Source organism: Aethalodelphis obliquidens, unplaced genomic scaffold, assembly GCF_003676395.1.
Source record: "Aethalodelphis obliquidens isolate GAN/ISIS:26980383/991018 unplaced genomic scaffold, ASM367639v1 scaffold4, whole genome shotgun sequence".
NCBI classification, from domain to species: domain Eukaryota; kingdom Metazoa; phylum Chordata; class Mammalia; order Artiodactyla; family Delphinidae; genus Aethalodelphis; species Aethalodelphis obliquidens.
Genome location: NW_020837948.1, coordinates 57,441,015 through 57,454,886, shown reverse-complemented (window position 1 = coordinate 57,454,886; position 13,872 = coordinate 57,441,015). Strand labels below are relative to the sequence as shown.

At 46.2% G+C, this 13,872-nt stretch overlaps 1 protein-coding gene across 1 annotated transcript in view; it reads left to right on the top strand.

Moving 5' to 3' along the window:
* Positions 1-249: 249 nt before the first annotated feature.
* The window catches only part of IQGAP2 (IQ motif containing GTPase activating protein 2), a 286,526-nt gene continuing 272,903 nt past the window's right edge, over positions 250-13,872 (top strand). Inside the window, exon 1 of the mRNA XM_027100794.1 lies at positions 250-663. Coding sequence (XP_026956595.1) covers positions 618-663 — 46 coding nt within the window. The 5' untranslated portion in view covers positions 250-617. The remainder of the gene's footprint in view (positions 664-13,872) is intronic.

Below are 13,872 nucleotides of genomic sequence, written 5' to 3'. Positions count from 1 at the left end.
AAGGCGCAATCTCCCCAGACGAAAAGGAACCGCGCTGTTTGTCCTTCTGTAACCGAGCAACACCCTGGGCGGCTGGGGCTGGCTGTGTCTTCTGCGGTTTCTCTTGCTCTTCTCCGCAGAGGTTCACTTCCACCCTCTAAACGCTCCACAAGTGAAAAAGCAGGCGGGGCGGCCGCGGGCCCCAGTGGCAGGGGATCCCGGCCCAGGGCCCCGTGCAGCCCCTTCCTCCAGCCGCGGGGCCGGACAGGGGCGGGTCCAGGCGGCCGGGCGCTGCGCCCCGCGCGCGGTAGAGGTCGCTGCGCCGCGGCGCGCGCTCTCACCGCGGTGGATAACGGGGCCGGGCTGTAGGAGAAAGGAAACCTGCCCGGGAGGCGGCGGCGGCGGCCCGGAGCGAGCGAGGGAGGAGAGTTCACTTTTGCTCCGGTGTCAGCGCGCGGCGGCGGCAGCGGGCGCTGACGAGGGAGCACCGAGCGAGCGGGGCGCCCATCTCGGGGCGGCCAGGGGAGGGCCGCGAGAGGCCGGATACTAGCGCGCCGGCTGGGCGCGGAGCGGCGAGCCTGGCCAGCGAGGGGAGCCGCGGGGGGCGCGCCGCGTGCGGGCCCCCGGAACCGCGCAGGATGCCCCACGAGGAGCAGCCGTCCCTGCAGAGACCCCGCTACGGCTGTAAGTGCGCCGGGCGCGCGGGGTTCCACTGGCCTTGGGGAGCTCTCTCCCTACGGGAGGGTTGGAGAAACCGAGGGAGCCGGGTGCGCGCCGCGGAGGAACCGGAGGGCAGCGGCTGGGTGGCTGGCAAAGTTGGGAGCTGGAGTTGCAAAGGCTAGTGAGCGGCGTCCTCCCGCTCTCCCCACAAATTCCTAATCCCCAGCTGGCACCCCAGTCCTCTACCCCGCACACCCCACCGTGGCGCGAGGCAGAGCTGGGTCTGCGCCCTGGGACACACCAAGTTGGGCGTTTAAGGGTATCAGGTGAGGAGCCCTCGGAGCTCCTGGACGTTGCCGGCTCGGGCCAGGGGGTGGCGTAAGGGACCCTTTTCTTCCAACTCAGAGGGGAGGAAAGTTTGTTTGCTGTGGCTGCAGGTGGGCTCCGCTAGTAGTGTGCCCGCGCATTCTGCTACTAGCAACGTCGGCTTTCCTGGAAGGGGCGGTGTTTCCTCCTACCCCGCCCCCTCGTGCTTCACCTGGGCCGCAAGAGCCAGTTTGGGCCCCACAGGTGGGAGTCCTTTCCTGCTGCGGCTGAAAGGGACACCTCGCCCATCCCCCCCGTGCGGCGCGCGGGAGGATTGCAGCCGGGACAGGACGCGGCGCTGGGCTCCCCGGGATCCGGTTGGAGCCGCGTGACTTGAATGAGGTAGTGTCGATTACCCAGCCAGGGTCTACCCTCGGAAAGAGGTTGCTTTGGCGGATCTTGAGTGGATAGAGCCAGATGAGAACTAACCACACGGCTTCATGTGCAGAGTTCAGAGTCTTTACCAAACCTGTGTCAGGAAGTATTTCCTTTAAAACAAACAGAAAGTTGGCACGCTCTCTCAACAGGGTTGGCCCTGTCAGTGATCCCTGTGGCGGATCACAGGTTAATCTTTTGCCCAGGCTGGCCTTGGTGGCAGGGGTACCAGGCTTGGGTTAAGATAGTGAACCCTGCTGCATGTTTTGTGGTTCTGGCTGGTTGTGAGGGCCACAGGCTTGCCTAATAAAGGGGAGTAGTCACCGTGCTCACCCTCCCTTTCCTCCCCGCCAGTCTTGGAATGGAGCATCAGAGATGAGAAGTTAATTTTCCCAGGTGACCTTTTCTGTGTCAGCCAGTGAGAAGGCAGCCTGAGGAGTCAGCTGCAGCCTCTGTACTCTAGGGAAATGCATTTAACAAGTAACCCGGCCCTGCCCTTTGCAGCCTTAGTTTGCACTTTGCCTAACCAACACAGAGGGCAGAGTTCCTTGCGGTGGGATGTGCTCATCCAGAGTGGTGTCAACCATCTTCAGATAGGTGAAAGTCCTTTATGTGTCAGGCTCCCAGAATGTATGGTAGCTTCACTGTGTCAAATGATAAGATGACCACAATGTGTAGAAACTAGGCGAGTATGAATCTAAAAATGCGTTTTGATATCACATTTTAAACCACGATCTGTTTGCTGTGTCGTCCCTCACTAGTTCAGTGTGCTGGGCAAACTTGCAGTGCCTGCAGTGCATTAATGTGGCAATTCCATCTGCTTCCCTGCGTGAGCGTCTGTGATGGCCCTTGGTTTTCATTGAATGCACCTGTAGTTTTAGAGCGCTCTTAGAAGCGGCAGTCTAGGAGAGTCAGATCCCACAAGCATGAAGAGCATTGCACATCGGCACATAGCCCCTTTTTTGGGAAATTCTCGTCCAGCTTTTCTCACGAGTCTGGTGTAATAGGTGATGTGCCGTCTTGTCGGAACTTATTTTGTGAGGTGTTTCTATAGAACAAAGATGAAATATTAGCTCACTAATGTAATTCTGCAGAGAAGATATGGAGAAAGGAAAAGGGTGAAGCTGCTATACTAATTTAGACGTGAGTAGAATATTATATTACAACCAGAGTATCTTTCTACAATCAAAACTAAATTTAATTGAAAGTTATGCATAGGTATGATTTGCAAAATCATTTTTGTGCTGTTGTAACAAACTGTGATGTATTTGCTAAAGGAGTTCTGAAAACACGTTGCCACCACGATCTGTCAAAAGTTTTATTCCAGTTACTTGAGAGTTAAAAAGACCAGCGATAGCAAAGAGGGGCTTTGTGACTAGATGTAGATGATTTCACTCATCACTGATGATCCAGTCAGCATTTAAGTGGCTCCTGTGGGTCAGTAATCAATATGTCTGTGGCAGGAATTGTGGTTTTCTACCCTCTGCAAAACTTCTTTCCTTTCATGAGAAACGTTGTAAATGACGTGTTTCACTATTTGCTTCTCTTTAAAAGTGTAGCATAAGCCCAGCATGGGTGTGTTTATGTGTGTGTTGCAGGGGAAGGTTCTGGCTGATGCTCTGAGCTTTTGACTGATGCTCTGGTCTGCATGGTGAGATTTCTGAATCAACTGGTAACTGGTGTGTTTCAGTGGTCAACACAACTAAGCCTCTTATCCCTTTCCCAGTACTAGAAATTGAAGTTCTGAACTGTTAAATTCAGGTGTGTAAAACAGGGTTGAGGGCTTCCCTGGTGGCGCAGTGGTTGAGAGTCCGCCTGCCGATGCAGGGGACACGGGTTCGTGCCCCGGTCCGGGAAGATCCCACATGCCGCGGAGCGGCTGGGCCCATGAGCCATGGCCGCTGAGCCTGCGCGTCCGGAGCCTGTGCTCCGCAACGGGAGAGGCCACAGCAGTGAGAGGCCCGCGTACCGCAAAAAAAAAAAACAAAAAAAAAAACAAAACACAGGATTGAATACATCTGTGTTTAGGGCAGCTTGGTTCTAACGGTCTATCAGTGCTTTCCTTTGGAGGCAGAGGGATGTATGCAGTGTTGCCCTGCAATGCTGTCTGTAATAGACAAAAAGTCAAGTCCCTCCTACATGCAACTAATGTTTTGGTTGAGCTTTTCAAAAGGTTCTTTCAGGTCACCAGCTAAAGTGTTATTTTAGTATGCCTTTAACTTTAATTACACATGCCCTTAGCCCAAATGACTTGTTTGGGAGAGTTTAAGCTTGTAATATCCGGTTTGTTGGAGAGTTTAGTGTTGCTTAAGGTGTTAGCAAACGCCTTTTTTCCTCTAGGGAACCATTGGTTTGCTTTTGCCCCTCACCTTCCACTCCATAAGCTTTTCAGCAGCTCATTTTATTTAAAAGGCTAGTATACAGGCAGATCTAATGCTTACCAAGTCTTCTCGGTAATCAAAGGAGAAACAAAGGCCACTCAACTTCTGATCTGAGTCAGGTAAGTCCTACAGGTTAGGCACTTAAGCATGGGGTGTGGAATTTAAGTTGGTGGATTTACCAAGTGCTTGTGTGTTTCACGTGCTCTTGTTATCACCTGCTTATTATGACCTCTGAGAGGGCCAGGGGTTTTCCCGAAGCTGAAACCCCCTGATACTGTCTCAAAACCCCACAGCTAGCTGGTGACAGAGGGAGTTTGGAAGCCAGTGCTGTCAGACCCTGAAGCCTTTTCTTACTGGCTGTTGCCATTTGCTTCTCTTGACTCATCAAACGGGGCTTCTCCCCTCCTATCTCTCTGTTTCAGGTGTTTGTCCTGATTTTATCAAACTGCAGAAACCTGTAGCCATTTGGATAGTGTGCTCTTTTAAAAGAAGATGGGTGGTATTCTCTCGAGTTTAATCTGGTTTTTTTACCCCTAAGGAAAAGTATGAAAGAATACATGGGCTTTTCGTAGAGTACATCTAGACTTCATTAAAACATTCTGTGTGTATGCAGAGACATCCCATCTCATTGTGAGGCACTGAAATGAAAGAAAGACTTTTCCATAATATAGCTGCATGCTCCAGTGATTCCAAATAGGATAATTTGTAAAGCATACTTTATCACATATACTGGCCGTGCCTTAAAGTCTAGGGTTGATGAGAAATCAGCGGAAGTTTGCAGTGGGTTGACTGACCAGTGAGCCGAGGCTTTTTCCCTTTAGTGTTCCATTTCGTTTTTCTCCCTTGAAAGGCAGAATGGCGTCAGTGAAGTGGCAAAAGCTGTGGTGTTGAGTAGATCCTAGTTGAAATCCTGACTTGGCCATTAACTGCCTGAGTAGCCTTGGGGTTTCTCTTATACCTTGAAGGATGGTGTTTTCCATTCCTGTGACAGTGGCTGGTGTGGTTCCTTGCACATAGAGCTAAACACATTGTAGTGACGTCAGTCAATTGAGCACCTAACATGTACAACAACACATTGCCGACGAAGGGAAAATGACTGAGATGGTTACAGCTTTACAGCTTATAAGAGAATCTGGAAGATGAAGAGTAATGCCTATACTTTTACTAGTGTACTTCCAAGTTCTGTGGAAGTGAAGACACGAGAGGGACGGATTTGGGTGGGGAAATGGGAAGGCGTCATGAAGGTTGTGACCACGAGCTGGAGGGAGGTCAGAGGGAAAACTGAAAGGCGTTCCCGTGTATTTGTTGCATGAGTATTTTGGTGGGGATGACGCTTAGGAGGTGTGGATAGGTGCTGTGGAAAGGAGGTGTAGCCAGAGGGGAATTTATCATGGAATTCTTTATTTGTAGGCAACAAAAGGCAGAGCTGTCCTAAGAGTAGCGTAATCTAGTCTCTCACTGAGGTATCTCGCTCTTTGAGAGGTCTTTTTTTTGGCAAGTGACCTGGTGAAGTGGGAAGGGTGGGTGTGCTTGGAATGCATGGGGTTGGAAAGAGCAGGAGGGTGGGTGAGGTTTGGGGACGTGTGCATCGGGGGGTGCCCTCTCTCTCGTTGCTCAGAGGACCCTTCACCATGCTTCTAGGTTGGGGAATTCTTTTTACTGCCAGGTTGGTTCTGCCAGATAGTTCTGCCAGATAGTTCCACTTGGGATAGGCTAGAAGTGAATCATGATGATGCTTCTGGAACTGGTGGCATCCAACGAATACAAAGAGGGGTAGGTCTGGACCCTCACCGGAGCCTAACAGACTCCAGCCAGGGAGACAGACAGCTAACTCTAAACCATTTCAGAACGTAAATTCTCTGAAAACAGGTTAAAAAAAAAAATGGTGTAGTTACAGCAGGGCAAGGACAGCGAAATTATCTAGGGGGTAGGGCTTCTTCTCCCTCTTTTTTTCCTCATACTCTCCATTACTTAATGGCAATTTTGACTTCTGAAAGTTCACTGGACATTTAGGGCAGTCACAGGAGAACATCTCAGTTTGGTTGAAAGTGGCTAATGCCGAGTTTCCAGTTCATTAGCGGGTCCTCAGATTGGACTACACTCTCACTGGACTCTCCCTTAACTTCACAGTCATGGGTTGTGCATGGCCCTTCTTTCCAAGGTGACCAAGGCACTGACAGCTGTTTCTCCGGTCAGTGCAGTGGCTTTGCTGGAGCAGTTCCTGGAGCAGCAAGGGCTGTAGAGCATCACCTGGGAACCTGTTGGAAAGGTGAATCCCCTGCCCCACCCAGACCTCCTGAGTCGGGCAGTGTGTGTGGGGGGGTCCTACAAGGGCTTCTGATGCACTGCTCTAGTGCCAGGGTGAAAAAGCATCCCTAATACACAGGTTACCCTCTCCACAGTGCTTGCAGGTTTTTGTCATGTAAGTAAAAACACGTGAGCACGTCACCAAATGCTTTATTTACAGCGTGCCTTGTGTGTTTGATCTGAGCACACACATGCATGGCATACAAACCCCGGCATTGATTTCTGGACAGGTTTGTGTTTATTTTATAGGATCTGTTTCGGTATGGCGTTAAGGTTGCTTTTCTCTCTTCTGGGAAACAAATGTGATTTAGAAGATAAAGTGCCAAATCTCCACTAACTAGGGATTAAGTGACATCAACTCCCCAAGGATCTCTAGGGGGAGGTGGTGCTCTCTGGAGCCATTGGGAAGGCTGAGTGAGCTGGGGAACCTGTTTGTGGAATAAGGAAGGTCCCAATCCTGGCCATTCTGGACTTTAATCCTTGCAGGGCGGGGCCTGGACAGTAAGGGTTGAAAGTGGTCTCTTCCCTCCATTTTTTTTATCCAGGACAACTTCAAGTGTTCTTCATTCATTCACAACTTTGAGAGCAGTTGAGTATGTTAGCAGAGATACTATCTGATAGGAATTAGTGCACCTAGGTCATGCCCACATTACAGAAAACTACTGATCTGTTTATTTTTCTATTGATTAAAGATAGGAGGACATTCCTCTGATTTTTTTGCTTAGGATCCCCAAAGAGGACTTTTAATTGTTCTGCTTTTTCCATTACTCCTGAATCTCTAAAGAAGGACATTTTTATATCATTTTTTGCACATTAAGGCAGATTAGTTCCTGATAATTTGGGCTCACTTCTCATTTTATTGCCAATATGAACTCAGTCTTACATAATGTTCAGGCAGATCCTTAGTCATCTTCATATAAATGGACTTGATTTGCATGTGATTGAAGCAACAGATGTTTGAAATACTTAAGGAATGCTTAGGTTCAGTACCTAGCTGGTAACCTGGAACCCTGGTACCTAGAAGACACTCAGTCAATATTTGCTGTTGTGACAGATTTTGCTTAAAGTGTCAGCACTGCACTGTTGGTCTGAATGAGGAACTTGTTTCTATTATCTGTTAAATTAAAGATAATCTCAAGAGTTTGACTGCCAGGCAAATATTTAATGTTGAGTTAAATTTGCTTTCACCCTCTGTGGAACCTAGGCAAGTTATTTTAATTTCTCTGTGCTTCCGTTTCCACCCCTCTAAAGTGTAGTTGGGAAAGTGCATGCTCAGAGGGTTAAATGATTCAATGCACATTCAGAATGTGTCTCCATAGTGCCCGCACTTGACTGGTGGGGGAGGGGTGGCAGTAGTATTGCTCTCATCTCTGCTGCCCCTTGCCTGTCTCCCCACCTCCTTGCCCTCTTCTCACTTTAACAGAAGGTGGATTTAAAATCTTGGCCCCATATATGTTTTTTAAATTGAGATATAATTGACATAAACATCCCATGCTTTCTTGAACATATATACTCAACAGGAAAATAGTTATCTATATGGAAGTGGAGTCAGTCTATCAGTTTGGGTGGAGATCAAATTCTTGTTCATGTATGCTTAAAAAAAAACCAGCTAACGTGTTCTTTTGCTAACTGTTAACAAATAAAGTTGGATGGTGGGTTGGATTTCTGCGCTGCATTGTTTTATCATCTTAAAAGTGGTTGCGGAATTGTCACTAGCATACCTGAGTGAGGAATTATTCTGCAGTTACTAAGCAACCTGTTGTCTCATTTCAGGGTTAAGTTGATCATAGCTGCTGCGGCTGACTTGAAAGCCCAAGGGTTCGTGACACTATCGAGATAGGAAGAAGCTGCTTGAAATAAGTGTTAATCTTCATGCCTAATTCAGATTGTGGAGTTTGGCTTTGATGAGAGCGTCGTCCAACCTTCTGGTCAACCTAGTACTGTGGGCATTTAGAAGGGGGTTGAGCAAGAGGAGGAGGAAGTGTGCTGGGTTCATTTGACATCCCTCAGGATCCCTTACTGCCTCTAGAAAGATAGTGAAACTTTAGGTTCATGGGCCAGTGAAGTTCAACTTAGAGGAATAATTGGGATATTGGAGCCATTGGATGTAGAGAATCTTGGTTGCTTCTTGTGTCCGCACATTCAGATTACTCATTCATTCTGCTCTTCCCCCTTTCTTCTACCAGGGTTTTGTTTTGTTTTTTCCAGGAAGTTTCATACAAATGTTTCCTATCGACCCTTCTACTCCTCATCTCCCCCAGAAGGGAGCATTGGGAACAGCCAGACTTGCCTGGTTCCTACCTGGGTCCCTGGGTATGTCGGTCGCTTCCACATTCTTTGCCTCAGCCCTGAGCTGACCAGGCAGGCTTCTCAGGGTTGGGGTAAGGGACCCGGCAAGATGCCAGTCACATCATCAGCCTCACGGAGTATGAGTTCTCCATTCACCCACCCCATAAACTCTGCTCCCCTCGTATCAAATCCAGAGCCTTGCTCATACTGCACTCTTAGGAAGTTTTTCCGAGAAATGGTCATTACATAGCTAACACAGATAGACTCTCACTTCTGTTCTGTTTCTACTAATGACTTTTATTTTCCAAAGGAAAAAATATTCATTTAAAAAGAGTGAGGCCTTCTTTCTAGATTAAAATTATCCAGTGCTTAAAATTACCTGAAATCTATACCATACTCCCTTAATCCTTGTCCATTTTTATTTCCTTTATGCTTTTTTTAGGCCTCTTCCCCCCTCCCTCCCTCAGTTGTTTTTTAAAGATTCAGTTGTAATAAAGTCATAAAAAAATATATAAAAAATAAAAAAAAAATATAAAAATATATAAAAAATATATAAAAAAATAAAGAGAATGTATAAAGATCCAGTTATCTGTCCATGAGGACCAGGGACACATGAGTCCTTTCCTTGCTTTGGCACTGATTCTGGGGACAGTTTCAGAGCTTTCCTCCTCAGTTCTGCAATAGAATATATGCTGTTGTCAGTTGGAATTGGCCAGCAGTTTGGAGGATTGTGCTTTTGTATTATTCTTCAAAGTAGACTCTGGTTGTTAACTTTGCGCATTTGATTAGGTGAACTCTGAGAAAGAAATGGAACTTACAATGTGCTTCTGTGTAGTGGTTTTGAAATCTTTGAAAATGTGTACCTTTGGTCTGTTGAGTAGGACAGACAAAATCCAGCAACCAAACAGGGAAGATAGACTTAACCTATGTACTCATGAATATCTCTAGAAGGTTATGCAAACATCTTTTTAGAGGTTACCTTTGGGGAGAGAGACTGAGGGCAAGGGTGAGAATATTGTTTGAATTGTTTTTACCACGTATTACCTTTCAAAAAATAAAGCAAATGTGTTTTGAAAAATATTGTACTACATTGGGACATCCCTGGTGGCACAGTGGGTAAGAAAATGCCTGACAGTGCAGGGGACATGGGTTTGATCCCTGGTCCGGGAAGATCCCCTGTGCCGTGGAGCAACTAAGCCCGTGAGCCACAACTACAGAGCCTGTGCTCTAGAGCCTGTGAGCCACAACTACTGAGCCCACGTGCCACAACTACCGAAGCCCATGAGCCTAGAGCCCGTGCTCCGCAACAAGAGAAGCCACTGCAATGAGAAGCCCGCGCACCACAACGAAGAGCAGCCCCCCACTCGCCCGCACTCACCACAACTAGAGAAAGCCTGTGCGCAGCAACGAAGACCCAAAGCAGCCAAAAATAAATTAATTAAAAAAAACAAATATTGTACTACATTGGGACTTACCTGGTGGTGCAGTGGTTAAGAATCTGCCTGCCAATGCCGGGGACATGGGTTCGAGCCCTGGTCCGGGAAGATCCCACATGCCATGGAGCAGCTAAGCCCATGTGCCACAGCTACTGAGCCTGCGCTCTAGAGCTTGTGAGCCACAACTACTGAGACCATGTGCCACAACTCCTTAGCCCACATGCCACAGCTACTGAAGCCCGCATGCCTAGAGCCCGTGCTCTGCAACAAGTGAAGCCACCCCAACGGGAAGCCCGTGTACCTCAATGAAGAGTAGCCCCCAGCTCACCGCAACTAGAGAAAGCCCACGCACAGCAACGAAGACCCAACACGGCCAAAAATAAATAAATAAATAATAAAAATAAATTTATTAAAAATTGTACTACATTGATGACTCCGAGAATAACATGGATAAAATAGAACAGCAATAAAATCCATGAGGGTCACAACTGTGTCTTTTGGTCACTGTTGTATCCCCAGTGTCTGGCATATAAGTCATTCAACATGTCAGCAGTAGTTCTTTCTAGGTAATGAGATAATGGGTGAACTTAAAAAAAAAGTTTTCTTCTTCTCCAAATTTTCTACTCTAAAAATGTTTTTGTTTTGTTTTTTCAGACAAAGAAAAAAGACACTTTATTAATTTTATGTGCATAATACATTCTTTAGTTATTTTTTTTAAACATCTTTATTGGAGTATAATTGCTTTACAATGGTGTGTTAGTTTCTGTTGTATAAAAAAGCGAATCAGCTATACATATACATATATCTCCACATCTCCTCCCTCTTGTGTCTCCCTCCCTCCCTCCCTATCCCACCCCTCTAGGTGGTCACAAAGCACCGAGCTGATCTCCCTGTGCTATGCGGCTGCTTCCCACTAGCTATCGATTTTACATTTGGTAGTGTATATATGTCCATGCCACTCTCACTTCGTCCCAGCTTACCCTTCCCCCTCCTTGTATCCTCAGGTCCATGCTCTAGTAGGTCTATGTCTTTATTCCCATCTAGCCCCTGGGTTCTTCAGAATTTTTTTTTTTCTTTTTATATTTCATATATGTATGTTAGCATACAGTATTTATTTTTCCCTTTCTGACTTACTTCACTCTGTATGACAGACTCTAGGTCCAGCCACCTCACTACAGATAACTCAATCTCGTTTCTTTTTATGGCTGAGTAATATTCCATTGTATATATGTGCCGCATCTTTATCCATTCAACTGTCGATGGACACTTAGGTTGCTTCCATGTCCTGGCTATTGTAAATAGAGCTGCAATGAACATTGTGGCACATGACTCTTTTTGAATTATGGTTTTCTCAGGGTATATGCCCAGTAGTGGGATTGCTGGGTCGTATGGTAGTTCTATTTGTAGTTTTTTAAGGAACCTCCATACTGTTCTCCATAGTGGCTGTATCAATTTACATTCCCACCAACAGTGCAAGAGGGTTCCCTTTTCTCCACACCCTCTCCAGCATTTATTGTTTGTAGATTTTTTGATGATGGCCATTCTGACCAGTGTGAGATATCTCATTGTAATTTTGATTTGCATTTCTCTAATGATTAACGATGTTGAGCATTCTTTCATGTGTTTGTTGGCAATCTGTATATCTTCTTTGGGGGAATGTCTATTTAGGTCTTCTGCCCATTTTTGGATTGGGTTGTTTGTTTTTTTGATATTGAGCTGCGTGAGATGCTTGTAAATTTTGGAGATTAATCCTTTGTCAGTAGCTTCAAAAATGTTTTTATACTTAGAAAAGTTAGAACAGTTACCCTTTGCTACTCAAGATACAAAGTTATCGTTAGCTATGAACTTTGCCTTGAAAAAATTAGAGTCTGAAAAACAGGTCTGTTATTATGGGAAGGATTCAGTGGAGATCTAATTTTCTAGGGTGTCTGTGTGTGTGTGTGTGTGTGCGTGCGTGTGCGTGCGTGTACATGCGCACATGCTTGTGTGAGAGACAGAGATTGAAAGGCTAAAGTGTTGAGAGGTCCAGGATGCTCTAGTTAAGCTGTTGTAGTTGGGATCGAGATGATGAGAGGTTGGATGAAAACCATAAAGATAAGCAAGGTGAAGCAGGGAGCGGTGATAGGCAAAAATTCCAGGTGAGCAGTAGCTAATCAAAGTTTTTAAAATTTGTGAAGGGAAAGTGTGTGGGAAGCCGACTTGTAAAAGGCAGTGGATCAAGAAATAGTGTTCACAGTGAAATAAAGGTGGTTGACATAAAAGCAGGGAGTTATTCTCCTGACTCAGGAGAATTCTCAAGAGCCTTACCGAGGTAGACCACTCATTATTTTTTTATTCAACACGACATCCCGGATGCTGTATGTATGATGGAAGTTCCCCGGGGCTTGTAGACTAAATGCCTTCGGTAAAGTGTGAGCAGAGCCTTATATAAAATGGATAAGAAGCTTCGGAGTGTCCCTGAGCTGGAGGTGGCATTTGCTACTTTCACCACTCAAATGGGGAGGAAAACATGTGTGAACAGTACGCAGACAGAGCAAGGTGAGTCTCCCCCTTGGAAGCTGGCATCATCCCCTGAATTATGTTGTAAAACGGAGGTAGCTGGAATGGAAGTGTTGTCACGCTGGAGGGATGAGAGTCATGGGGCACTGAGACGGCAAGGGCAGCGTCTAGCATCTGAGGGCTTAGGTGGACGTACCACTTGCTGTATGGCATGGGGTATGGCTTCTCTGAGCTTCCGTCTACACATTTGAGAAGTGGGTTTATGTTTACCTCAAAAGGGGTGTGAGGTACGGGAGATTGCTCTGAAAACTGTTCAAGTGTTATATATGGGTGGTGTGGGGTAATTTAGCTGCTTACATGAATACCTCTTTCAGGTAGTCCTATTAGTGTTGAAAAGGGCTCATCACTCTATCGCCTACCTCAAAGGCAGTGCCACTTCAGTTTTATGACATAGGCTGTTTTTGGACCCATGTTTGAAATGAGGCTTTTTTCCCCCCCTTCCTTCTCCAGTTTGAAAAGCAAAATTTTCGCTTTGGGTAGCAATATGTTTGAGATATAAGTTTTCTAAATCCTATTGTGTAATCTTTGGCCAGATTCTTCCTTATCTATCTAAACATTTGTCTTACTAGGCAGTGTAAATAATGAAAACATAAGGTGCCTCAAAGTTGAAGAGACATTTCAAGAGTGTCTTTGAGACCTCTGCTATAGGAGAATGTTTCTTAAAGGGAAACTATTTTATGAGACATGGGAACTCTACAATGAGGGGGGACAGTAAAGCTTGGGAGCCGCTTGTTTCCTAGTCTGTTGGTAGAGCTCATTTCTTTACAAAGTTGAAATGTTGTGGCTTATTTTTAAGAAAAGTAAGGGAAGGGTGGAAGGTAGGGCAGCTGGGATCATTTGGGACTGAAGAAATTTCCCAGGGCCGCTGGGTATCAACAGTGGGCCACCCTCTTAGGTTAATTGCACGTCTTTGGCTGTTATACACGCCGTAATATCACATCTCAGTTTAGAGCTCTTTTAATTCCTAGTTGTCAACCTGACTGCCCATTATAATCTCCAGGGGAGCTTCACAAAGAAAACACTGATTCCCTGGATCCCAGCCCCCAGATGTTCTGTTTATTTGTGTGGTATAGAGCTCTGGCATAAACATTTTTATTTTGTTTTATTTTGATTTTTTTTTTACTTAAAAAATTTTTGAGTCCTCAAAACCACAAAGAACGATACTTTGAATGTCCATGCCTTTCACTTAGCTTCACACTGTTAACATCCTGTTGCACCGTTGCATCTGCAGAGACTCTGACAGCTTAGCCCTAAATACTTCACGCATCTCACAGGCCAACAACAAGGATACTCTCCTCCACAACCCCATCTTCCGTACCACTGGTACCGTGCGTTCAAGTCTACCATCCACTTTTAAATTCTACACTAAGATCTTCCTCAACTGTACTTTATAGCCATTTTTTTGGATCCAGCGTCCAGTCAAGTGTCTCACATTGCCTTTGGCTGTTATGCCCCCCTCAGTCTTGCCCAGGCTGGAACAGTGCTTCCACTCCCTTTTAATTCAATGACATTGAATCCCC